This window comes from Microtus pennsylvanicus, chromosome 1 (genome assembly GCF_037038515.1).
Source record: "Microtus pennsylvanicus isolate mMicPen1 chromosome 1, mMicPen1.hap1, whole genome shotgun sequence".
NCBI classification, from domain to species: domain Eukaryota; kingdom Metazoa; phylum Chordata; class Mammalia; order Rodentia; family Cricetidae; genus Microtus; species Microtus pennsylvanicus.
This window is the reverse complement of record NC_134579.1, coordinates 112,587,515-112,611,349: the sequence shown is the minus strand read 5'-3', so window position 1 is coordinate 112,611,349 and position 23,835 is coordinate 112,587,515. Positions and strand designations below refer to the sequence as shown.

The window sequence follows — 23,835 nt, the reverse complement described above, 5'->3', positions numbered from 1 at the left end:
GCTGTGGACATGCCTGGGGCCTTAACCCGCTTTTGTTTCAAGGTGCAAGATCACATAGGGAACCTGGTGAAGGAGTATTTTAATGATGACTACGAGGCCGTGATGAGGGACCCCATCCTGTTTGGGGACTTCCGGACAGCTCTGCATGAGGATGAACCACGTGTTTATGAAGACATCCAGGACTACGAGGCCGCCAAGGCACTGTTTGAGGTGCGGACTGCCTGCCTCCAGCTCTGTCCATACAGGATATTTCACACCCAGCCGCAGTCCACTGTAGCAAGTTGACACCCAGCAGACCGGAGATTCCCTTTAGTTTTAGTTATATACATGGTTTTGTGTGTGTGTGTGTGTGTGTGTGTGTGTGTGAACATGTGTGCATGAAAGCATATGTATGCATGCATGCTTGCATGTGAGTATAGGTGCCCATAGAGGCTAAAAGAGGGCATCAGACTTCCTAAAACTGGAATCACAGGCAGTTGTGAGCCACCTGCTGGAGTGCTCTAACCGCACTTGGGTCCTGGGAAGAGCAGCATCTCCCTGCTGAGCCATCTCTCCTGTCCCACGCCCAGCCGACTGCAATCCTGATGTCGGGAATTAGGTCTCTGGCCCCACATGTCCTAATGATCCGACTACATACTCAGCCTTGGATGCTGAGGCATCTTTTGTCTTTTCTGACGCAAAGGAGAGAGCCTGCCTCATAAAATGTGGTGGGCTCATGGACCCTTCCCCCTCAGGAAATCCTTGAGGAGTACAACGAAGTCAACACCAAGATGAACCTGGTGCTGTTCGACGATGCTCTGGAGCACCTGACGCGTGTGCACCGCATCATTCGGATGGACCGCGGCCATGCACTGCTGGTGGGTGTGGGCGGCTCTGGGAAGCAGTCCTTGGCCAGGCTGGCAGCCTACACCGCCGGCTACGAGGTGAGGGGGATTCTGTGTAAAGAGTTGGGGCAACGGCCTTCAGCTTTTGTCCCGTTCGCCTGATTTGCAAAGCGTCTAACTTGCAGTGGCTTGAGAACTCCAGCTCAAAAGTGAGACACAAGCTGTGCCCGTGAATTTGGAACTGTGGGAACACGGGGTGGGTTGGGGAGCTTGGCCGAACCTGAGAGGAGTGAGAGGAGCTGTAGGTGGCATTGCTGACTGCCACACCTGCAGCTCATTGCTTCCTGTAACTCCAGCTCCAAGGGATCGGGATCCAGGGCTCTCCTGTGGTCTCTACAGGTCCCTGTATGTATGTGGTTCACTTACAGACATACATGTACACACACATAAACAAAAATCAATATAAATCTTCTAGAAAAGATGAGATTGCTTTAAAGAGCTGTAAATCAAGATGGCACGGTCCATCATTTTAAGAGTGCTTTTTGATCTAGCCACCGATATGCGTGCCCATCACCAGCCTTTGCGGTTGCAGGTCTCCTGCTTGTCCTCCCTGTGACTCCCAGGTGGCCTGTCCTTTCTCCAGATATACATCCCACATAGGACCATGCACCTTTTATACTCACACCTTGACAAGTGTGTGCAGCACACACAGGACACCTGTCAATCAACCGACTTCCATACTTGTGCGCCTCAAGCGACGTCATGTTTGGGGGCAAGCAAACCTATGCGCTCTCCTGCTTTGCTCAGCGCCTTCCCCTGCCTCAGTGGGCACTGCCTGCCTGTTTCCCCAGGTGTTTGAGATCCTGTTGAGCCGAGGCTACTCCGAGACTAACTTTCGGGAAGATCTGAAGAGCCTGTACTTGAAGCTAGGGCTGGAGAACAAGATGATGATCTTCCTGTTTACAGATGCGCACGTGGCTGAGGAGGGCTTCCTGGAACTCATCAACAACATGCTGACCTCAGGTACTGCCCACCCACTGGCAGGAATGTCCAGCTCCACCTCCCACTGCAGTCTGAGACAGGCCTGGCAATCTACGCTGTCACACAAACCCCTGCAGTTCTCAGCCGGGCAGCTGAGCCCTCCTCTGCTCCTGCTGTGGGTGTATCGGTTACCGTTCTCCTCCTTGCTACCAGGATTGTCCTGTGTGTCTCAGCTCTGAGAGACACTGTGGACTTATCTCAGGTTTTGCAAGAAGTACAGTGCCCATGACCTCTGTTGTCCGTGAGGTTCAGAGTCTGAGGTGTGCAGGGGAGGGGTGGGTACGGAAGCACACACAGAAACACACAAGGATTGCAGCTGAAATAGTGAGACGAGGGGAGGAGCCTTGTGGAGCAGCACTCCGGAAGCTAATGTGTCCACTTCCTGTGGCCCTTCATCAAACCGCCCAAAGATGAGTTCATTCCAACATCCCTGTGGGTCTGCAGGGTTTCTCACCGAGGCGTGAACAGGTCCAAGATGTACAAACTTGTCTTTTCCAGTTTACAGAGGCTGCCCTAGCCCAGGGCTCCTTGGCTCACACCACCCTACTCTACTTTCTGCTTTTGTCCCCCTCACCCGACCCCTGCTCTTCCCCCTTTCCTGTGACAACACCCAGCTGCCTGGGTCCCCTGCTTAGTCCCAACTGCAAAAGTAGTCCCTTTGGCAGGGAGCATAAGCAAACATATTTGTAAGCCCTAGGGTGGGGCCAGCTGTCTTTGGGGGCCATCATTCATGCTCCCATATTGGGTAGAGGGGCCAGGAAGCCACTGCTGGAAAAATCTTACATGTAGGGAGTTCCCTGGGCCAAAGGGAAGAGACACCAAGGCAAGAATATGGTGATCTCATGGGAAGGACTCAGGAGTAGCTAGGGATGTAGCTCAACGGTAGAGTGCTTGACTAACATGTGAGGTCCTGGGTTTGATCCCCAGTACCAGGGGAAAACACACACACCTATGCTGGGTACAGCAGGGCATTGTGTATTCCCAGTACCCAGGAGCCTGAATCAACAGTGCTAATTCTTGCACACCGTGGGTCCCAGAACCTTGACTAGAGATGAAGAGGGAATGAAGAAAGGGCTGACACACAGAAAGAATGTGGAATCGGGTGCTCTGGGCTTTCTCTGATGGAGAAGCCACAGTACCCCAGAAGCAAGCTTAGGGTGTTTTGTTGAACAAGGAGGCAGGGTTTTGCATGCAGATAAACACAGAGGCAGGGTTATTGCATGCAGGCAAACACGAAAGCAGGGTTATTACATACAGGTAAACATGGAGACAGGGTTTTTGCAAACAGGAAAACCCTGTAAATGCCCATGCCAAACAATACACACTCACACAGCACTTCTTGCTCCCTACATAGGAGGGTCAGAAGTCCAAGCTCATCCTCAGCTACATAACAAGTTCAAGGCTAACCTAGGCAACATGAGACTCCGATTTAAAACAAAAGCAAACGGGAGTAGAGGGGCACCGGGATGCAAGGCCTTGTGGGTCGTTTAAAGACTGAGGCTACATTCTCACTGTCTGGACACAGTCTATGTGCTTTCTGGATGTCGTTCTGGCCACCTGTGGGGTCTGTACCAGAGTCGAGGGAAGAGTCAAGGCCTTTCGAGGGAGCTCAGCTCTGGTCACAATATGAACTCCTCTGCATAGGAACCCCTTAACTCAGATGTCTCGCCATCTGAAGACACGGATGCTCCCGGTCACCTACAGTCACACAGGCCTTGCCCAAAGCCTTGCTGGCATTGGGGGCTGTGGGTCTGTCCTGGGCCGTGCAGGATTCGACATTGTACACCAGGCTGGTCCCACTGGACGTGGACCATCCCTGTTCTAGTTTTATTTCTGTTGCAGCGACAAATGCCCTGAGCACAGAGTGCCTTAGGGAAGGGCAGGTTCATTTGGGTCATGATTCCAGGTGGAAGTGGGTTATTTTAGCGACAGTCACAGCAGCAGAAGCTTGAGCAGCTGGTCACCTCACACATGCAAAGTCAACAGCAGAGAGAAGCGAATGTACTCACGCTGCCTGCTTCCAGCTTTCTCCTGCCCTGAAAGAGTTAAGGACCCTCTGCCTAGGGAATGGTGCTGCCCATGGTGGGCTGAGTCATCTCACATCAATTAACAGACTAACCAGATAAAGACAATTACTCGATTGAGACTCTCTTCCCAGGTAATTCGACATTGTGGCAAGCTGGCATTTAACACTCACCAGCTCACTCCCCTCAAGTTGTGACCATGCAAATTGTCCTTAGACATTGTCAAATGCTTCTTCCTGGGAGATAAATCCCCCTGTGACCAGAATATCTACTGTGAGAGGCACACATACATGGACTTTAGTGCCCAGCACAGTCCTCAGGGCAGGCAGGGGGCACTCACTTCCCACCGCTTTGATCTTGGTGTGTGTTGAGCTTGTCTTCTTCTCTTCCCACTATGCCTTGCTCCATCACCTCCTTTTGCACACAAGGAGGTCAGAACTCAGAGACCTGAAAGCCCTTTACATCCTTGTCCTCCAGGTATCGTCCCTGCGCTCTTCCCTGAAGAAGAAAAGGATGGCATCCTCAGTCAGATAGGGCAGGAAGCCTTGAAGAGTGGCATGGGCCCAGCCAAGGAGTCTGTGTGGCAATATTTCGTGAACAAAAGTGCCAACAACCTACACATTGTCCTGGGCATGTCACCAGTGGGCGACACCCTGAGGACCCGATGCAGGAATTTCCCAGGTACCCTACACCACTGCTGTGGCATAGTGTGTGCTCTGGGGACCTGGCACATCCAAGCTCCCTTTGGGATGTAGCACTTGAGTTGAAAGTTGGTCCTGCACCGTTGGCACACGTCCCTGGTCCCTCTCAATCCCCAATAGGTATGGCTGGTGTCTTCCTGGCAGGCGGATGTGCACATTCTCCCCAACTGCAGGGTGCATGGTATGGAGAGAGTGCCCCTTTTCTCTCTCCCAGTGTTCCAGGGACAAGATGCTGAGACAAAAATCATACTTGAATGTGCCCAGCTGAGCCACCACGCTGGTAGATACTAAAGACAGTGAGTGTGCACTGGAGCAACTCCGGGCTGCACGATGATCCTTTTTCTCCTCTCTCTTCAAGGCCTAGTGAACAACACTGGAATCGACTGGTTCATGCCCTGGCCACCCCAAGCCCTGCATGCTGTTGCAAAGTCATTTTTAGGTAAGCTGCCACTATTGCAAGGACAGCGTGCTGGTCTCATAAAGAAGTTTGTCGCTTTTCTGAATTTTGACCCAGCAGATTCCTTCACCATAGATTCCCGATGGCAAAGAATAGCTTTGTGTTGTTACTGTGTCTTGGGGTTATATTTTTGCTCTAGTCCAAAGGGATCAGGGGTCTGCAAGGCATGGCCTGCTACCAAATGCCGCCCCTTGATTGTTTTCATGAATAAAGTTTTATTGGCCCACACTTCATGAACATTTTGTCTTTTGGCACATCCTTACCCATAGACAATACTATTACTGTTCAGTTCTTTGTAGAGAACTTAAGGCCACTACCATGGTGGTGCCAGCACAATTTTTTTTCTCTAAATCTATTTTAAAAGGATATATGACCAATGTCACAGGGTAGTTTTGTAAATAGTTCCAACTTTACAAGTATGTACCCAACAAACTCAATAAACAAATGGCCCTTAACTTCCAAATAAGCCCAAACCATAACTTCAGTTCTCCTGGGAAATAATGCTGTTCTTCTGGGAAAGAAGCCAGGAAGACATTTGTTGCGTTGTTGTGACTCAGAATCTGGCAGACTGCTACTGTGAAGGTCCATGTAGCAATATCTGCTTCAGTCACAGCTGCTGAATTCTGACAGTGTGCTTTGAGAGCCATCCAGGACCACATGTAAATGTTTGTGGCTGTGTTACAATAAAACTTTATTCACAAGAAACAAGTGGTGGGCCACACTTGCCCTGTGGGGCTGTGTCTACCAGCCATGCTGTGACTGTGCATGCTAGCTTCCATGGTATACAAGCCATCTTCATACCGCTGCAGCATGCAGTGTTTCAGTTCTGTGCACAAAGCCACACCGAAATTTGTTTACAGTTCTTTTCCCTTAGAATGTGTTCCCTGAAGTTGAGGTGACCATGTTGCAAAGCTGGATGCTTGTGGGCAGACTTTTTCAAGCATGCTGTGTATAATCTGAGTCAAGGCAGAGCTGCAGAACGTGGACACACCAATGGTGTTTGCTCCTATCTTCCTTCTCTCATATCCTGTTGGAGGCTGCTGCATTCCAGGCCATCAGCTGATCCAAGTGACAAGATCTTGGCTCTGGGAGAGAGCACCAATCATTCCAATAGATTCCCACAAAGGGCCCCCTTCTGCCAGTGTGTGCTGGACACTGGGACCTGTCACAGAATGGCTACATGTACCCACCCAGCCGCCATGGGCAGAGGTTTCATGCTGGGCTTGAGATCAATCGGGTTGGTTGTGGGCCCCATTCCTGAAGCCCTAGCTTCTTTTGATGGTGTCTGAGTCCTGGGGAAAGGCAGAGGGTCAGTCTCCCAGGGCAGGAGGGCTGGTTCCTGTGTTATTGAAATCACCATGGATAGATCACAGGTCCCAGAAGTTTCCACAAGTAATAGTTGCTCATTTCCTTTTTAAAATAAGTTTTTGGTAGCCGGGCGGTGGTGGCGCACGCCTTTAATCCCAGCACTCGGGAGGCAGAGGCAGGCGGATCTCTGTGAGTTCGAGACCAGCCTGGTCTACAAGAGCTAGTTCCAGGACAGGCTCCAAAACCACAGAGAAACCCTGTCTCGAAAAACCAAAAAAAAAAAAAAAAAAAAATAAGTTTTTGGTGAAATCAGTTTTTATTTAGGGAAAACATGTCTATTGTAAACTGTCCCGTTCTGTCTATCTTGAGTGCACCTGGAATATCAATCACATTCATGGTGTCATGCAACCACTACCGCCATCTGTTACCAGAACTTTCCAGCATGCTAAGCTGAAGCTCTGCACCCATCTAAACACTGAGTAGTAGGCAGAAGTTTCTATCCTCTAGCTGCTCCCAAATAAACACACTGAGGCTTATATTAATTATAAATGCTTGGCCAATAGCTCGGGCTTATTACTTGTTAACTCTTATACTTAAATTAACCCATATCTCTTATCTACACTCTGCCCAGTGGCTTGGTACCTTTTCTCAGTATGGCATACTACTCATCTTGCTTCTCCCTACATCTGCTAGTGACTTCTCTGACTCTACCCTTCTTCATCCCAGCATCCTTATTTTGATTTTCCCTCCTACACTTCCTGCCTGGCTACCGGCCAGTCAGTTCTTTATTAACCAATGAGAATAATACATATTCACAGTGTACAGAGGATTATTCCATAGCACTGACTTCCCTCCCCCAGGGCCTGAATCCCTCTAACCTGCTTCCCGACTCAGTGACTTTCCCCTGTCTATGTATCTCATGTAAACGGACCCATGCACATTGCTTCTTTGTGTCCAGTTTCTTTCTTTCTGTATAGTGTTTCTGGAGGGTCACTTATGGTATAGCCCACATCAGTCCATTGGTCCATTCCAAGGCTGAACAGGACTCCACAGTGTGGGCATGCCACATTGTTACCGTTCAGCACAGATGGACTCAGTCCTTTCTCCTTACCACTCTGCTCCTGTGAACACTGGCACCCACAGACCCGTTGGAGGCCGGGTGTCTGGTTCTTTCAGGTCAATATTTCACTTTTTGGGGAGCTGGTTTTTGTTGTTGTTGTTATTGATGATGTTGTTTCTCTGTTTTCTGTGGTGCTGGGGCCTGTCCCCACAGCCTCATATGCTAGGCACTGAGCTGGCCCCAGTCCTCCTTTTCCCTGTTGTTAACCCCCTCTTTCTCCTCTCCTTCCTGACCAGGGGACAATCCCATGATTCCCGCAGAGAATATCGAAGACCTTGTGGAGCACGTGGTAATGGTCCATGAGTCGGTGGGTGAGTTCAGCAAGCAGTTCCAGCAGAAGCTGAGGCGCAGCAACTACGTGACGCCTAAGAACTACCTAGACTTTATCAACACGTACTCGAAACTGCTAGATGAGAAAACCCAGTACAACATAGGTGAGCAGGGTGGGACAAGGATGGGGCAGGGCATGACTGTGTGGACAGGGTTCAGGAGTAAGGCTCATCTCTGCAAGGCCTGGCACCTTTTTTTTTTCTTTTTTGGATTTTGAGACAGGGTTTCTCGGTAGCTTTTGGTGCCTGTTCTGGAACTAGCTCTTGTATACCAGGCTGGCCTCAAACTCACAGAGATCCGCCTGTCTCTGCCTCCCGAGTGCTGTGATTAAAGGTGTGAACCACCACCACCCAGCAAGGCCTGACACCTTTATGATTGGGGCAAAATAGAGCAGATTTGGGTTTTGCATTTGGGGCGGTTCATCCCTGTGGGTAAGACACTGTATGTTCTTAGTTCTGTGTGGCCCTGTGTTTACAGATCTGTTTTCTTTGCCCTGGATGTCCCCTGGTCCCCAGAGTGCTGTGCGGGAAAGGGTTTTTGAGGAAGGGCTCTCTGGCAGCTGCTTAAGAGATGCCCTGTTAGCTGGGAGGTGTGGCACACACCTTTAATCTCAGCACTCTGGAGGCAGAGGCAGGAGAATCTCTGAGTTCAAAGTCAGCCTGGTCTACAGAGCAAGTTCTAGGACAGCCAGGACTACACAGAGAACCTGTCTCAAAGCCAAACCAAAACAAAAAAGATGCGCTATTTTTCAGCAGTGTCTTCATGCTCGCAAATGCCATGCGTGCAGTCTGGGAGCTAGAGTGGGTATGGCATCTTGTAGAAGTGAGGTTTTTCCCCTTCTTGGATGGATCCCAATGAGGCTAATGCAGGCTCCTGCCCTGGAGCCTGGACCACTGACCATGTGCTGTTTGCTCCCAGCACAGTGCAAGCGTCTGGAGGGTGGGCTGGACAAGCTGAAGGAGGCCACCATTCAGCTAGATGAGCTCAACCAGAAGCTGGCCGAGCAGAAGATCGTCCTGGCAGAGAAGTCGGCTGCCTGCGAGACCCTGCTAGAAGAAATCGCCACCAACACAGCCATAGGCGAGTGCCTGGTGTGGGCCACCTGCCCTGGGGCCAATCTGAGCCTGAGGGCCCGGGGCTGCTCCAAGTCCCTGCTGAGAGACCGCTGTGCTGTGGGCAGCCTTGAGCAAGCCTTGAGGCACAGACCCACCACCATCACAGGACACCCACCCTGAGTGTCTACATATTTGTTTGTTTGTTTAATTTCTAAATGTTTTGTTATTTTTTAGTGTTTTTCCCTATTCATAGGTGTCACTGTACTAATTCAATATAAACTCAGTGAGAGGCATGGCTTCTCATGAGGACACCAGATACTGGAACAGGTCTGTCCCCAAGCCAGTGTGACCTCATTTTTGCTGAGATATCATTTCCAATAGGGTCTCATTTTGAGGCTCTGCTGGCTGTGAGCCTGGGGGCCACTGCCTGCTCTCTTGTACTCCCTGAGCCCCGTGTCACCGTCACCTCTGAGCTCTAGCTACAGGAGGTCCCCATGACTTAGAGGCAATCAGACAGAACACGAGCCAGTGACAAGGTGACGTCAGGCTGTGACCAGTGTCACCAGGCAGAGAGGAAGTAAGACAGAGGGGCTGTTCTCCCTAGAGGGGGCATCTCTAGGGCTGGACCTGAGTGAGCATAAATAAAAGTGTAGGGGAGTCGAGAAGCAGAGGGTGGGGTGGGAGATGGAGGGCTGGAGAGGTGGCTCAGTGGGAAAGGTGCCACTCTTGATGGCCTGAGTTTGATCCTGGGATCGACACAGAAGGCATGGACTGACTCTGTGGCAGGGGAGCACAAATAAATCAAATGTTAGAGAAAGGGAGAGAGCGGGGGAAAGAGAAGGGGAGCAGATCCATCTCAGCCATCCGAAGCCACAACGCCACCCAGGGTCTTAGGCCAGCAGTGTCTAGGTAGGAGAGGCTGACACAGACCCAGAGGGTAGTATCCAGCAGGAAATGCCACATAGAGTCCTCTCTGTGTGAGCACCTGTGGCCATTGCAGTGACCAGAGCCCCCTGACCACTCTCCCAGATGACCATGCCTGGCTTTGAGGTTCCCACACGACTTAGGTTCCCTCTGCTGCACCCCAGCATCTCACCAGCCCCTCCCTCTGCAGCGGAGGAGAAGAAGAAGCTGGCAGAGGAGAAGGCCATTGAGATAGAAGAACAGAACAAGATCATCGCTGTAGAGAAGGCCGAGGCCGAGACAGCTCTGGCTGAGGTCATGCCTATCCTGGAGGCTGCCAAGCTGGAGCTGCAGAAGCTGGACAAGTCGGACGTGACTGAAATCAGGTACGCGTTACCACGTTTGCCCCCGCCTACACCCCTAGAGCTCACTCAGGGCCTGCCTCGGGCTCACCCCCCATTTACAGATAGTAAAGAGGCTCCCCACCCCCCGAGGCCAGGCAAACCTACCCAGGGAGTTCAGGCTCCACCAGGAGGACGGTTGTGAGCCACCATGTGGGTGCTGGGAACCAAACCCAGGTCCTATCAAAGAGTAGAAGGTGTTCCAAATCACTGAGCCATCTAGCCCCAAGCCAGAGAATTTTAATATGGAATCAAGGCAACCAGTTTTACAATGTTCTGACTGTGGAATCAGGGTTTGGAGAGTAAAGGCTGCCTGTCCATCCTGTGGTACCTGTGGTACCTGTCTGTCTGTGGACCCTGGGGATTGAACGCTGTCATCGGCCTTGGCGGCAAGGGCCTTTACTGGCTGAGCCATTTCACCCTGCCCCAATTTCAAAGTTTTAGTTCGTGTTTATGCTCTAATACAGGATTACTTCCTTAGGGTTTTAAACTGGCCAGAGGCATCCTACTGTGTGGGTGCCAAACCTTATTCAGTGGGCACTCTGCTGTGTCTTTCCTTGAAACTTATCTTTTGTCCTTACAAAGGACACAGCAAACAAGCCTTCACAGCACCCTGGCACGTCCCCTGTAGGATACAGTCTGGGTCTCAGGGTGCACAGTGGACAGTCCCTCGACCCCAAGTCCACATCTGTCTGTACCTGTCTCCTCATAGCTTCACTAGAGAGGTGTCTGCATTTTTGCCCCTCTTCTAGCAGAAAAGAGGTCTGTGTGTGGTTTTTATTTAATTTATATTTCTCTCATTAGAGGTGGCCTTTTGCCTATGTGGTTTTAAAAAAGGCAAGAGCATGGCCTTCCTTTCTGTATTGCATTGTTCTTATTGCTGCTATTTTAGGTCTCACGGTGTTTTTCCATAACACCTCTCTCTCTTCCTCTCCCCTCCCCCATGCCGTGTGTGTGTGTGTGTGTGTGTGTGTGTGTGTGTGTGTGTGTGTGTGTTCTGCCAGGGAATAAACCCCAAGGTCTCACCCAAACACGCTAGGCAAGTGCTCTACCACCGGCAGCCAGCCAAAGACTTTGTATGAAATGGAGCGTATCTTACGTCCCTAAGGGAACTGTAGATACTTTCTGGATCTGTCAGTGGGTGTTTAACTTGGTGCCTGAGGCTTGTGTGTGCATTTGGTTCTCCCACACAGGCTTTGCTTACGTGGTGTTGTTTAGGAAGACTTTCTTTTGTGGCATGTAGATCATAACGTGGGTAAGATGGCACTGTGAGACCTAAAATAACACCCCCAGGGCAGCATCTTGCATTTTTAAATGTTTTTTTCTCTTTTTATTTAAATCTTTTGTTAGTGTCTAGGGTGTTTTCCCTTGAGTTCAGTGTGCATCGGGATGCTAACCGCCCCCCAACAACTACAGTCTGCCTTTGATGGGTCATTTAAAGGTCAAATATAATAAGCTGTCATAGCTGGAGAGTTTCATAATCTTTAATTCCTTGAAATATCTTTCTAGAATACTCAGTCCCCTTTGTAGGAACCCTTAAGTATAAATCAGAAGGTGATGGATAACAATGGTACATGTGTTCGATTCTCCCCTGAGAAGGAACAGCAGCCCCCATTTGTAACTAACTTGTGATGCTGAGGTGGTCCCCGGAGACTCTCCTGGACACCTTGTCCCACCCTCCTCCAGGAATGGAGTGGGCTGATAGCAAAAGGGGGCAATGAACTATACATCATTGTAAATGAGTCAGAGTTAATACCCCCAAATGGGAAGGACACATAGACTGCCACTGGGATTTAAATGAAATGAGTTTGAGCCCACGGTAGCGATGGGATGCTAGCTGAGCTGCAGGACCCAGTCCAGCTCCGGGGTGTATTGCAGCTGTGCATAGGGTCATGTCTCAGGTTCTAGAGGTTGGGGGTGCAGAGCAGGCCTGCCCCCACAGACTTGGGGAGCATCGTGTCTGGTATCTGGAGGCTGGACCCTGCAAAGGAAGCAAATTCCTGCCTGCATTAGAAGCACAGGGTCACTAAGGAGGAAGCAGGAACCAGTCCCCTCAGCCTTCAGCGGCCGGTTGAGTTCTGGAGGCTGACTCAAGCCATAAGCCTCAGGTGCCAGAGGTCCTGGCAAGCCCCGGAGGCACCTCCTCCTCCCTTGTTGAATTCTATTGCACCCTGTGTTCTGCAGCCCCGATTTATAGAATGCCAGTGGTGGGGGGGAGTGGTTGAGGGAGAGAAAACTGGTCAGGGAAGACGGACTAAACCTGGTGGGAGAGGGGGAGCACACTGGGCCCCACCAAAGCTTGCTAAGAGGTCACATCAGGTCCAAGGGGCTGTCTCTGCAGATGTTTCCTTCAGGTTCACGGTCCCCACAGGTGAGGCCGCTGTGTGAAACCCTATTTGTAAGATCACCACTTCACAATAAGAGCACCAGACTCCAAGTACTGAAAGCAACTTATTTCACGGCTTGTAGAGCACTGTGGCAGGCTTACTGACTGAGCACAGGGAGCAGACTTCACAGCCCCGTGCCTGGCCCTCCTGCCCTATCCTCACGAGAGGAGTAACCTGGAAGCTCACTCTTACACATCATTTCGGATGCCCACATTTGCCTCTTACGCCATGTATCCTGGCATGGGTTCATCCCTATGTTTATTTTAAAACTTAAATGACCTTGTGACATCTGTAGGTCACTGGGCAAGCTTGGCTATTAATTCTGTATTCTAGCCTGGGCAAGGAGGTAGCTTAGAGTCTGGGTGGGGGTGGGAATGGCTACAGAGATTCGTGTGGCAGGGGCCAGTGCTTTCTGTTCATCTGTTTTAACCTAAACTAGTTGGAGGCACTTTTAGAACCAACTATCAAATCTTTTTTTTTTTTCTTTCCCTAGACAGGGTTTTTCTGTGTAGCTCTGACTGTTCTGGAACTTGCTCTGTAGACCAGGCTGTCCTTGAACTCAGAGATCCACCTGCCTCTGCCTCCCAAATGCTGGGATTAAAGGTGTGTGCCACCACCGCCTGGCTCAAAATTTCTTTCTTTCTTTCTTTCTTTCTTTCTTTCTTTCTTTCTTTCTTTCTTTTTTCTTTTTTTTTTTTTTTGATTTTTGAGACAGGGTTTCTCTGTAGCTTTTGGTTCGTGTCCTGGAACAAGCTCTTGTAGACCAGGCTGGCCTTGAACTCACAGAGATCCACCTGCCTCTGCCTCCCGAGTGCTGGGATTAAAGGCGTGTGCCACCACCGCCCGGCTCTCAAAATTTATTTCTTATAAGCTGGGTGTTTCCAATGTTCCATTTGTACGGCATTCTGGGAAAACAGAGGATTCTGGGTAAATTAGGTCCTGGATTATGACTTAAAGTGGAATGCATCACTTTCATGGACTCACGGGAGCTGGGGCTAGAAGCTTATGGCTCTGTACTCCTGCTTTATAGAGAGAGAAACTTTGACCTCTGGCTGATCCCTAACTTGCTCATAGCTTAGGACCCACCAGGCCATGTCCACCTCTGCCTGTATGTGCAGACCCATGGGCTTTCTCTTTCCTGGCCTTCTTGACAGCCATGTCTTGTTGCCTGCCATTAGCATCCAATGCCCTGCAAAGTCAAGACTTTCCCTGATCCCCCAAGGCCAGTTCAAGACTGGGCTAGAGCTGGCCTCACTCCCAGCTCTGCTCTCTCTCTCTCTTCTGCTGCCTATGGGGCCTGTGCTGGTTTCAGGCCTGGTGTAGGCTTTTGCCCGGTGCAGGCAGCTCCAACTGCCTGGCTCTGATGGTGGCCTCGGTTCTGAAGTTTTGGAATTTTAGTGGCTATCATCACGTTTCTGCTCCCTGCTGTCTTCCAGGAGCCTGGTGTGGGGCTAGCAAATGAGATCCTTCCTGGGCCACCTTCCTTCCTTTTAGGGACTTGGCACACTCTAGTCCCGGTAGTCAGCTCCAGGGAACCCTACTGCATGCCTGTCTTTTCTCAGGAATTCTGACAAGGCCCTGGCCTTTCTTACCTGGGGCCCTTCTGTCCCCCAGGTCATTCGCGAAGCCCCCAAAGCAAGTGCAGACAGTCTGCGAGTGTATCCTTATCATAAAAGGCTACAAGGAGCTTAACTGGAAAACTGCTAAGGGCATGATGTCTGACCCCAACTTCCTGAGGTCCCTGATGGAGATCGACTTCGACTCCATCACCCAGAGTCAAGTGAAGAACATCAAAGGTGAGTGGGGGCTGGGGTGGCACCCTGGAGATGGAACAGCCCACTGGGACAGATGGTGGCTGCTGGCCCACTGCAGTTGGCTCAGCAGGGATCTGGCTCTCCCAGGCAGGAAAACAGGAATTGATGGGAACCCAGTTCTGCCTTGGCTCTGTGTGGCTTCGCACTTTCCCTTTGTGCCTCTTGTCAATGCTGTGCCTTTGCACGCACCTGGGGACCAACCAGGGAAAGGGCCAGAGAATGCCCAAGTTCCCTGCCAGCTGACTCTTGGCACTGGCCAGGGCTCTGCCAGGAGGGGTAGTGTCCCCATAGACTACATTGTCACAGCTACGCACAACCTTACTCCTGAGGGGGTTGGGGTGGCTCAGCAGATAGAGGTATTTATTCAGAGTGCCTGGTGACCTGAATTAGATCCCCAGAAAGTAGAGAAAACTGACTCCAAAGTTGTCATCTGACCTCACTTGACATGTGCACCATGGCATGTGTGTGACACACACACACACACACACACACAGAATGTGCACGTATATGATACACACATATGAGAGAGAATAATTCTTTTAATGAAAGCAGAAAGACTCCCACCACTGATGCCTTTTCACAGTCCCTAAGTTAAACATATTCACTGATGAAATATGAAACCCCAAGTCCCCCTGCATCTGGATACCACTGGGCTGGTTCTACCTCTGTGACATAGTTGGGGTGATGGTAGGGACTCTCCCAGAGATTCTGAATCGCAGTTACCTGCTTGTCTGAGCCCTCTGAGTGCTCCTGGTACCCAGAGCTTGGAGGGTGTCTGGTGGTGGGGTGTCTGGGTCATATGAGGTCACGGGGAGTCCCAGGTGGCAGTGGTTTTACCCTTCATACCCACCTTCAACTCCATACTTGAGAAACTCCAGGCTTCCGGACCCTGAGGAGTGGGCACTTGTGACACTTCCTCTGTCCATGCAGCATGTCTCCAGTTTTATGTGCCCTGAGACGGAGCTTGACAGTCACTGTGTTTGACCTCTAGGCCTCCTGAAAACTCTCAACACCACAATTGAAGAAATGGAGGCTGTGAGCAAGGCAGGGCTGGGGATGCTGAAGTTCGTGGAGGCTGTCATGGGCTACTGTGACGTGTTCCGCGAGATCAAGCCCAAAAGAGACAAGGTGAGCCAAGGCCTCATTTGGGATCAGAGTTCAAGTGTCCACAATGCTGCTGGAAAATTCTTAGGAGTCCAGGCCCTGCTCCCACGCACACAGTGCAGACAGATGGGGTGGGAACCTGTGTGCAATGCGGAGATGATTACAGCCACACCCCAAGCTGCGGTGGCTCTTTAGCCTTGGCTCTCTTGCCTGCAGGGATGGCTTCTCCCTCCTGCCAGGACATCCTGTGGATTGTACAATATTTGGCAGTGCCCTGTCTCTATCTACTTGATGCCATGATGGCCTCACCCAGAAGTATCTCCAGTCATTGTCACAGGGGGTCAACCTAAGGCCATCAGAGAACACAGTATTTATATAATGATTCATAACAGTAGCAAAATTAGTTATAAAGTAGCAATGAAAATAATTTTATGTTCGAGGGTTACTACAACAGGAGGAGCTGTATTAAAGGGTCGCAGGAAGCGAGAACCACTGATGTAGATGGAGGATGGCGGACCCTCTGCCATCCTTCTGCTAGCTCTCTTCACACAGGTGGCCAGGCTGGAGCGGAATTTCTACCTAACCAAACGGGAGCTAGAAAAGATCCAGAACGAGCTGTCAGCGATCCAGAGGGAGCTGGAGGCTCTGGGGGCCAAATATGAGGCTGCCATCCTGGAGAAGCAGAAGCTGCAGGAGGAGGCGGAGATTATGGAGAGGCGTCTGATCGCGGCCGACAAGCTCATCTCTGGTCTGGGGTCAGAGAATGTCAGGTGAGAGGCATCACCCACCTAATGAAGGGACCAACAATCTATGCAAATTTAGCACGCATTCCAAAAGACCTCTGGAGTCCTCAGCAGGTTCCCATCAGTCGTGGCCAGATGGGAGCTGCTCAGCATGGCTTCCCGGTCCCGTGCAGGTGGCTCAACGACCTGGATGAGCTGATGCACCGGAGGGTGAAGCTACTGGGCGACTGCCTACTCTGCGCGGCCTTCTTGAGCTACGAGGGCGCCTTCACCTGGGAGTTTCGGGATGAGATGGTCAACCAGGTGTGGCGGAACGATATCCTGGCTCGAGACATCCCCCTGAGCCAGCCTTTCCGATTGGAGAACCTCCTCACAGATGATGTGGAGATCAGCAGGTACCACATGGATCCCAGAGGGGTCTGCATGGGTGTCACCTGGGGTTGTGGGTGGGCTGCAGGGCTAGGAAGCACAGCCAGCCCTGAGAAAGGTCATGGATTATTCTAGAAGACTGACTCATGCCTCCAGCCTTGGGTAGGGAAAATTCATCTCCCTGTGGTTGTCTCTTGCAGGTGGGGTTCTCAGGGCCTTCCACCCGATGAGCTCTCAGTTCAGAATGGCATCCTTACCACCCGGGCCAGCCGCTTCCCGCTCTGCATTGACCCCCAGCAGCAGGCCCTCAACTGGATCAAGAGAAAGGAGGAGAAAAACAACCTAAGGGTGCGGCCCCACCCTGAGCCCCACCTGAGGACTGAAGAGCCCTTTCCTTGTTCTCCCCCACCCCCTGCTTAGGGGTTCAGGTTGAGAACGTCTTTTTTATGAAGATCATGTCCTGTGTCTTTATTTCTTTCAGGCCAGGCCAGGGCTTAGTAGATGCTCCAGTGTGTCTGGGTGGGGGGTTGGAGGCCTCAGGGGAGTTGGAGCCTCGGACAGGACAGCGTAGGTGCTGGAAGGGAGGGAAAGTAGAGGTGACAACTTCATTAAACTGTGACTCACTTAGTAGTCTCTTAGTCATTCAAAACAGAAAGGTCTGTGGCTTTTTAGCGTATATTTGCTGAGTCCTGTAACAGAGTCAGCTTAGGATGTTTTTAGTACCCCCATCCCTACCCCACTGAGAAAAATGATGTTTTTCCCTAGTGACTGCTCCCCAGCCACCGACAGTTGCTAATATATTTTCTGTCTCCATGGCTTTGCCTATTCTGGATAGCTCTTATGGGTAGGACCATACAGGATTTAGTCTTTGTACTGGTTTCCTTTATGTTGTAAGGGTTCAACCATGTTGTAGCAGGTGTGGGTGCTTTGTCCCTCTTTACAGCTGTGTAATATTCCTTTGTGTGAACATACCACATTTGGTTGGTCCATCTTCAGTTGAAGAACAGCTGGGTTTTTTTGTAAGCAGAGACTACTCGTTTGTTTCCCAGCTGCCCAGACCAAAATAATCACACAGAAACTATATTAATTACAACACTGTTTGGTCAATAGCTTAGGCATATTCCTAGCTAGCACTTACATCTTAAATCAACCCATTTCTATTAATATATGTATCACCACGAGGCTGTGGCCTCCTGGTAATATTCCAGCGTCCTTCTCCTTCAGCAGCTACATAGTATCATCTTCTTGGTTCTGCCTACTCTCTCTCTCTCTGTCTCTTCCAGCCTGGGTATATTCTGCCTAGACATAGACCAAAGCAGCTTCCTTATTAAGCAATGGTAATAAAATATAGTCACAGCTTACAGAGGGGAATCCCACACCATTGTTGTTCCCACTTTGCGGTGCTGCTGTGAACATCTCTATATATTTTGTTTATGTTTGGGTGTGAGTTTCACACATGTTGTAGCCAGGGGACAACTTTGTGGAGCTGAGTCTCCCCGTCTACCCTGAGTTCTAGGGACTGAACCCAGCCTTGCACAGCAGATGCCTGTACCTACTGAGCCTCCTACACAGCCCTGTCTGTGTCCACATTCACGGTCCTCCAGGGCACACACCCTGGGATTGCTGGGACCCCAGTTTTTGCTAGTTACCTCCAGCCTCTGACCTTCCTGGCGTGAGCTCTCCCTCGGTTCGCTGAAGGGTCACCCCAGCGCCCGCCTCTCTCCTGCAGGTTGCCTCCTTCAATGACCCTGACTTCCTCAAGCAGCTGGAGATGTCCATAAAGTACGGGACCCCTTTCCTGTTCCACGATGTGGATGAGTACATCGACCCTGTGATTGACAGTGTCCTGGAGAAGAACATCAAGATTGCCCAAGGCCGCCAGTTCATCATCCTGGGGGACAAGGAGGTTGACTATGATTCCAACTTCAGGCTGTACCTCAACACCAAGCTGGCCAATCCCAGATACTCGCCATCGGTGTTTGGGAAGGCCATGGTCATCAACTACACTGGTAAGAAGGAGCAGACCTGCTGCAGACACCCAGGGCCCCACACTGAGAGTGATGCTGCCTGGGCACCTGAGTGCCTGGTGGCCCTGGTCTTTCCCTGGAAGTTGTCTTTGCTGGTCTCTTCTTAATGTTTGGGTGACCCTGCCCCCGCTCCAGAAGGCTGGGGACTTTGAAAGGCAGTGAGCTGCAGGTGCCTGGGTATATGCAAAACCTGGACTCAGGGTAGGCAGTGAGGGCTCTTTGTCCTCTCAGTCACGCTAAAGGGCCTGGAGGACCAGCTGCTAAGCGTGCTAGTGGCCTTTGAGAGGCGGGAGCTGGAGGAGCAGAGGGAGCACCTCATCCAGGAGACGAGCGAGAATAAGAACCTGCTAAAGGACCTGGAGGACTCACTCCTGCGCGAGCTGGCCACATCCACGGGGAACATGCTGGACAATGTGGAGCTGGTGCACACCCTGGAAGAGACCAAGTCCAAAGCCACAGAGGTGGGGACCTCTGTGCAGGTGGGAGGGCCCTGTCTCCTTCTAGTTCCACCCTAGTGGCCGCAGGGTCTCAGGCAAAGCCTTGAGCCTAGCAGACGGGAGAGAGGCATCACCTCTTCTCACCCGACCAGAAAAGCCCACCTGGGGGCTGGAGGATAGCTAAGCAGTTAAGAGCCCTGGCTGCTCTTCCAGAGGACCAGGGTTCAGTTCCCAGCACCTGCATGGCGGCTCACAACCCTCTGTAACTCCAGTTCCAGAGGATTCGATGCCCATTCATGACCACCTCAGGCACCAGGCGTGTGTGTGGTGCACGTTTGTGCATGCAGGCAAAATCTTTATACATAAAATAATTTTGAAAAAGAAATAACTATATGGGGCTGTGCTGAGGGAGGGTGGAGTATTCCCATGCAGCTGGGTAATCTTCTCGAATTGAGAGTCATGGAAATCCCAGCCTTGCCTACTCTAAATATAAAAAGACATTATCAGTTCAAAAGCATAGTTACAGTTATGGCTTCAAGTGAGGCTGGATGCAGAATTCATAAATACCATATAGATTCTATACCCCTCCATTTGTGTGCTGGGCCGATGTTGGGTTGACTTCATCTTCTTCCAGTCTCTGCCTTAAAGGGCAAGGCCTGATGTCCCCTTGGGTTCAAATTCAAGGTCCCTGCAGAGCCTAGTAACTGTCAACTCCAGGGAGGGCTTCGTGGTCCCTTTTGTTTTTTTTCCTCTCTCTCTCTCTCTCTCTCTCTCTCTCTCTCTCTCTCTTTGGTTTTTTTTTTTTTTTCGAGACAGGGTTTCTCTGTGGTTTTGGAGCCTGTCCTGGAACTAGCTCTTGTAGACCAGGCTGGCCTCGAACTCACAGAGATCCGCCTGTCTCTGCCTCCCATGTGCTGGGATTAAAGGTGTGTGCCACCACTGCCCGGCCTCGTGGTCCCTTTTGTACCCTACACTTGCCTTCCAGGCTTGTACCATCCACCTGTACTACAGTACTGTCCACAAGTCTCGGGCAAGGGCGTAGAGGTTTAAACACATGCGCACAGAGACACGGGGACATGGGTCATTCTTGAAACAAGTATGCCAAGAATACCCACTTTATTGTGTTCCAAGGCAGCTTCCCTGACCAATGGCCATGCCCTAGCTCTCAGGATCCTTCAGCTACAAGCTACTAGAAGCCACTCCCCTGTCTCATGCTCAGAGCAGCTGCAAACACAGGAAAACAAATTGTTTTGCTCAGAGCAGCTGTAAATATAACAAGTCGTTTACAAGAAATTCAGGGTCTGGGGGCTGTGGACAGCACAGGCTGCCATCACCTTCCCGTTTCCATGGTAACTGAGGTCTTTCTGCAGGTATCAGAGAAGCTGAAGTTGGCAGAGAAGACAGCCCTGGACATCGACAGACTGCGGGATGGCTACCGGCCGGCAGCGAGGCGGGGCGCCATCCTGTTCTTCGTTCTGTCCGAGATGGCACTTGTCAACTCCATGTACCAGTACTCCCTCATCGCCTTCCTGGAGGTCTTTGGATTGTCGCTGAAGAAATCACTGCCTGATTCCATCCTCCTAAAGCGGCTGAAGAACATTATGGACACACTGACCTTTAACATCTACAACTATGGCTGCACAGGTGAGCGAGGGGAGGGGAGGAAGCTCTGCGTGGAACACGGAAACTTAGCCCGCCTTGGGCCGACTGCTCACTTGACAGAGGGATGTCCAGAGCACTGACTTCTAAATGCCATCTTCAGCAAATCCCCCACACCCTAAAGATGACCCATTCCAGGCTTGGTAGGGTTCACAGAGACGCTCAGTCTAGGGCATCTGCATTGGGCTGAGCCTGTGCCATCAGAAGTTCCTGGATCCCTCTCTCCCTTCCTCACCCTGGAAGCCTCTGCTGCACTTCCTGACTGAGGACACCTGCCAAGGGAGTCCTGGAATATGTGGTTCTCATAGCTAGCCTCTTCATTTAATAATCTGAACATCATCTGTGCTGTAGTATCAGGATTCGCCCGGTCCAGTGCTGAACAGGTAGTACCCCACGCTCTCTTATTTCTCAGCTGCTGGATGTTGGTTTGTTTCTGCCTTTTGGTTGTTAGGCTAATGCAGCTGTCAACATTTGCCACAGGTGTGTGTGTGTGTATGTGTGTGTGTGTGTGTGTGTGTGTATGTGTGTATGTGTGCGCTCGTGCTCATGAGCTCACGTATGCCTGCCTATGCTGTTGGTCCTGGGGCTGGAGCGCTGGGCCTCCTGCATACTGGGTGAGTGCTCTTCCGCTGAGCTTCTTTCCAGCCTGAGCATTTGCTTTTAATTTTGGATCCATATGTTCCCTGGAGCAGAGTTTCTGGGCTTCATGCCAAGTCTCCGACTTTTGGGGGGACTACCCGACTGGCTTCCAAAATGCCTATACTATTTTCTACTCCCCAAATGCACTGCTTGTGAAGAACATTTCATCCTGGAACATTCTGAACACCATCTGGCCAGTGCCAGCTCTGGCACCGTCTTCACAGCCAGCTCCCTTTCCTTTGTGAGTATTGGACTCACCTGTCAGTCAGCACTGCAGCTTGAACCTCTTAAGCGGGTCATGTGCGTTTTAAAACAAAGGCACAGCCGTTGCTTCCAGCCCCGGAAACGCCATGTCTCCCCCAGGAACTCAGCTCTGCTGCCTTGTGGAGAAGGTGGCTCCTGCCCGGCTTGCACACCCTCCACCTACGGAATAGATCATGCGATCATGCCAGGTGCACACAAATATCTGTCACTACAGACGGCCCTTTTGCACCTGAACAGTCATGGCCATCAGATATGAAGAGGGTCACCGAGTGATGTGGGGTTTCATTTCACTTCCCTCGGACTTGAGCATGCCCTGTGCAAGGGCTGCAGTTCTGAAGTGTAGTCCCTGTCTCTGTCTCTCCACAGGGCTGTTTGAGAGGCATAAGCTCCTCTTCTCCTTCAACATGACCATCAAGATAGAGCAGGCGGAGGGGAGGGTCCCCCAGGAGGAGCTGGACTTCTTCCTAAAAGGTAACGATAAAAGGACAGACAACTACCTATCCTTTCTAAAGGGCTTGCTGACTCTCACTCTCCTGCCATCCAGGGAACAATGCATGTCTATTCACTATAAACACACCAGTAGCAAAATCTCTCTCAAGCTCGGCGTCCAGAGGCCACAGCAGCCCTCAGAAACACTTCCTGGTTGACTCAGGGCACCTCTGTCAGGGGCTGTGTTGAGGCTGGAGGCCTGGCCAAGTTGCCCAGCTGGGCTCATTGGTGACAAGGACAAGCCCATGCCTCGCCACTCCTAGGCAAAGGGACCCCTCCCCAAAGCAAGAGCCATGGAAGCGCAGTGTGTGCGGTCAGCCCATACCTGGCACCCTCTTCTCCCTGTGATTAGGGAACATTTCCCTGGAAAAGAGCAAAAGGAAGAAGCCATGTACCTGGCTGTCAGACCAGGGTTGGGAAGACATCATTCTCCTCTCAGAGGTGTTTTCAGAGGTCTTTGGGCAGCTCCCTGATGATATCGAGCACCACGTCTCCACCTGGCAGGAGGTGAGTGTGCACATTCTCTCCTCCCCTTCCTGACACAGCAGCCATCTCCACACTGAGCCTACAGAGACAATACATGGGGAAGCTGCCCCATATGGCCAGTGAGTGCCCTTGAGTATCCTTGGATATACTTTTCTTCATCTAGTCCTGCTAGCTGTGTGGGAGAACCAGCCACTCCTTCACTCACCCATATGCCCACTATCCGTCCATCCACCCATCCATCCATCCATCCATCCATCCATCCATCCATCCATCCATCCATCCATCCATCATCCATTCATAATCTATCCCCCATCCATCAATTCATTTTTCTAACTGCTGATCTGTCTATGCATCATCAATTCATCTATCACCCATCTATCCATCTATTCATTTATCCATCTATTATCCATCCGTTTATCCATCTAACCGCTGTTCATGTATCTGTTCATCTATCCATCACCCATTCATCAGTCGGTCCATCCTTTAATCCATCTGTCCATCACCCATCTATCCAACTGTTTATTTGTCCATCTACCCCTCTATCACCCACCACCCATCCACCCATTCATCCAACTGTTCATCTATGTATGCGGCGTAATAACCAGGCTAGCCTAATATGAAACGGCAAATTTTAATGAAGAGATAGCTTACAACACCAGGGACCCAGCGATGGACAGGAAATACAAAAAGGACCGGCGGGGCTCACGCCCACCAGATTTATACATAAACATTAGCCCGAGGCGAACACTCCCCCCATTGGGCTGGGCTTCCCCTACACATCTATCCATCCATCCACATAACTGTCCATCTGTCTGTCTCCCCATCTTTCTATCACCTATTACCTGTCCATCCATCCTTCCGAGAAATACTCCCTGGGCATCTCCTGGCTGCTATTTCCCTGCTGTGCCCTCTGAACCCCACAGTGGTTGCTACCCTTCCAGTTTTTCAGCTCATGGTTTTTGGTGTCAACAATGACAGCTGGATCAAAAGTTCAGATTTTCCTCTCTCTCTGGTGGCTCTTGCCACCTTCACATGCGAACTGTGGCCCGTGCCATTCCTGAGCCAATGCCATAGCCAACACTTTTTGCTTCTCACAGTGGTATGACCTGGATTCGCTAGAGCAGTTCCCGTTCCCCCTGGACTACGATGACTACATCACTGCCTTCCAGAAACTGCTTATTTTACGCTGCTTCCGGGTAGACCGGGTATACCGTGCAGTGACTGACTACGTGACCGTCACCATGGGAGAGAAG

General features: G+C 51.0%; 1 protein-coding gene across 1 annotated transcript in view; it reads left to right on the top strand.

Annotated features, from left to right (window-relative positions):
• Dnah10 (dynein axonemal heavy chain 10) overlaps nt 1-23,835 on the top strand; it is a 122,020-nt gene that overhangs the window by 82,803 nt on the left and 15,382 nt on the right. Inside the window, exons 50-68 of the mRNA XM_075978710.1 lie at nt 43-210; nt 735-923; nt 1,676-1,847; nt 4,367-4,570; nt 4,949-5,029; nt 7,712-7,909; nt 8,724-8,885; nt 9,975-10,149; nt 14,166-14,347; nt 15,357-15,493; nt 16,022-16,239; nt 16,386-16,607; nt 16,782-16,929; nt 18,311-18,590; nt 18,840-19,069; nt 20,416-20,689; nt 21,974-22,078; nt 22,449-22,603; nt 23,680-23,834. Of these exons, the coding sequence (XP_075834825.1) occupies nt 43-210; nt 735-923; nt 1,676-1,847; nt 4,367-4,570; nt 4,949-5,029; nt 7,712-7,909; nt 8,724-8,885; nt 9,975-10,149; nt 14,166-14,347; nt 15,357-15,493; nt 16,022-16,239; nt 16,386-16,607; nt 16,782-16,929; nt 18,311-18,590; nt 18,840-19,069; nt 20,416-20,689; nt 21,974-22,078; nt 22,449-22,603; nt 23,680-23,834 (3,455 nt within the window). The remainder of the gene's footprint in view (nt 1-42; nt 211-734; nt 924-1,675; nt 1,848-4,366; nt 4,571-4,948; nt 5,030-7,711; nt 7,910-8,723; nt 8,886-9,974; nt 10,150-14,165; nt 14,348-15,356; nt 15,494-16,021; nt 16,240-16,385; nt 16,608-16,781; nt 16,930-18,310; nt 18,591-18,839; nt 19,070-20,415; nt 20,690-21,973; nt 22,079-22,448; nt 22,604-23,679; nt 23,835) is intronic.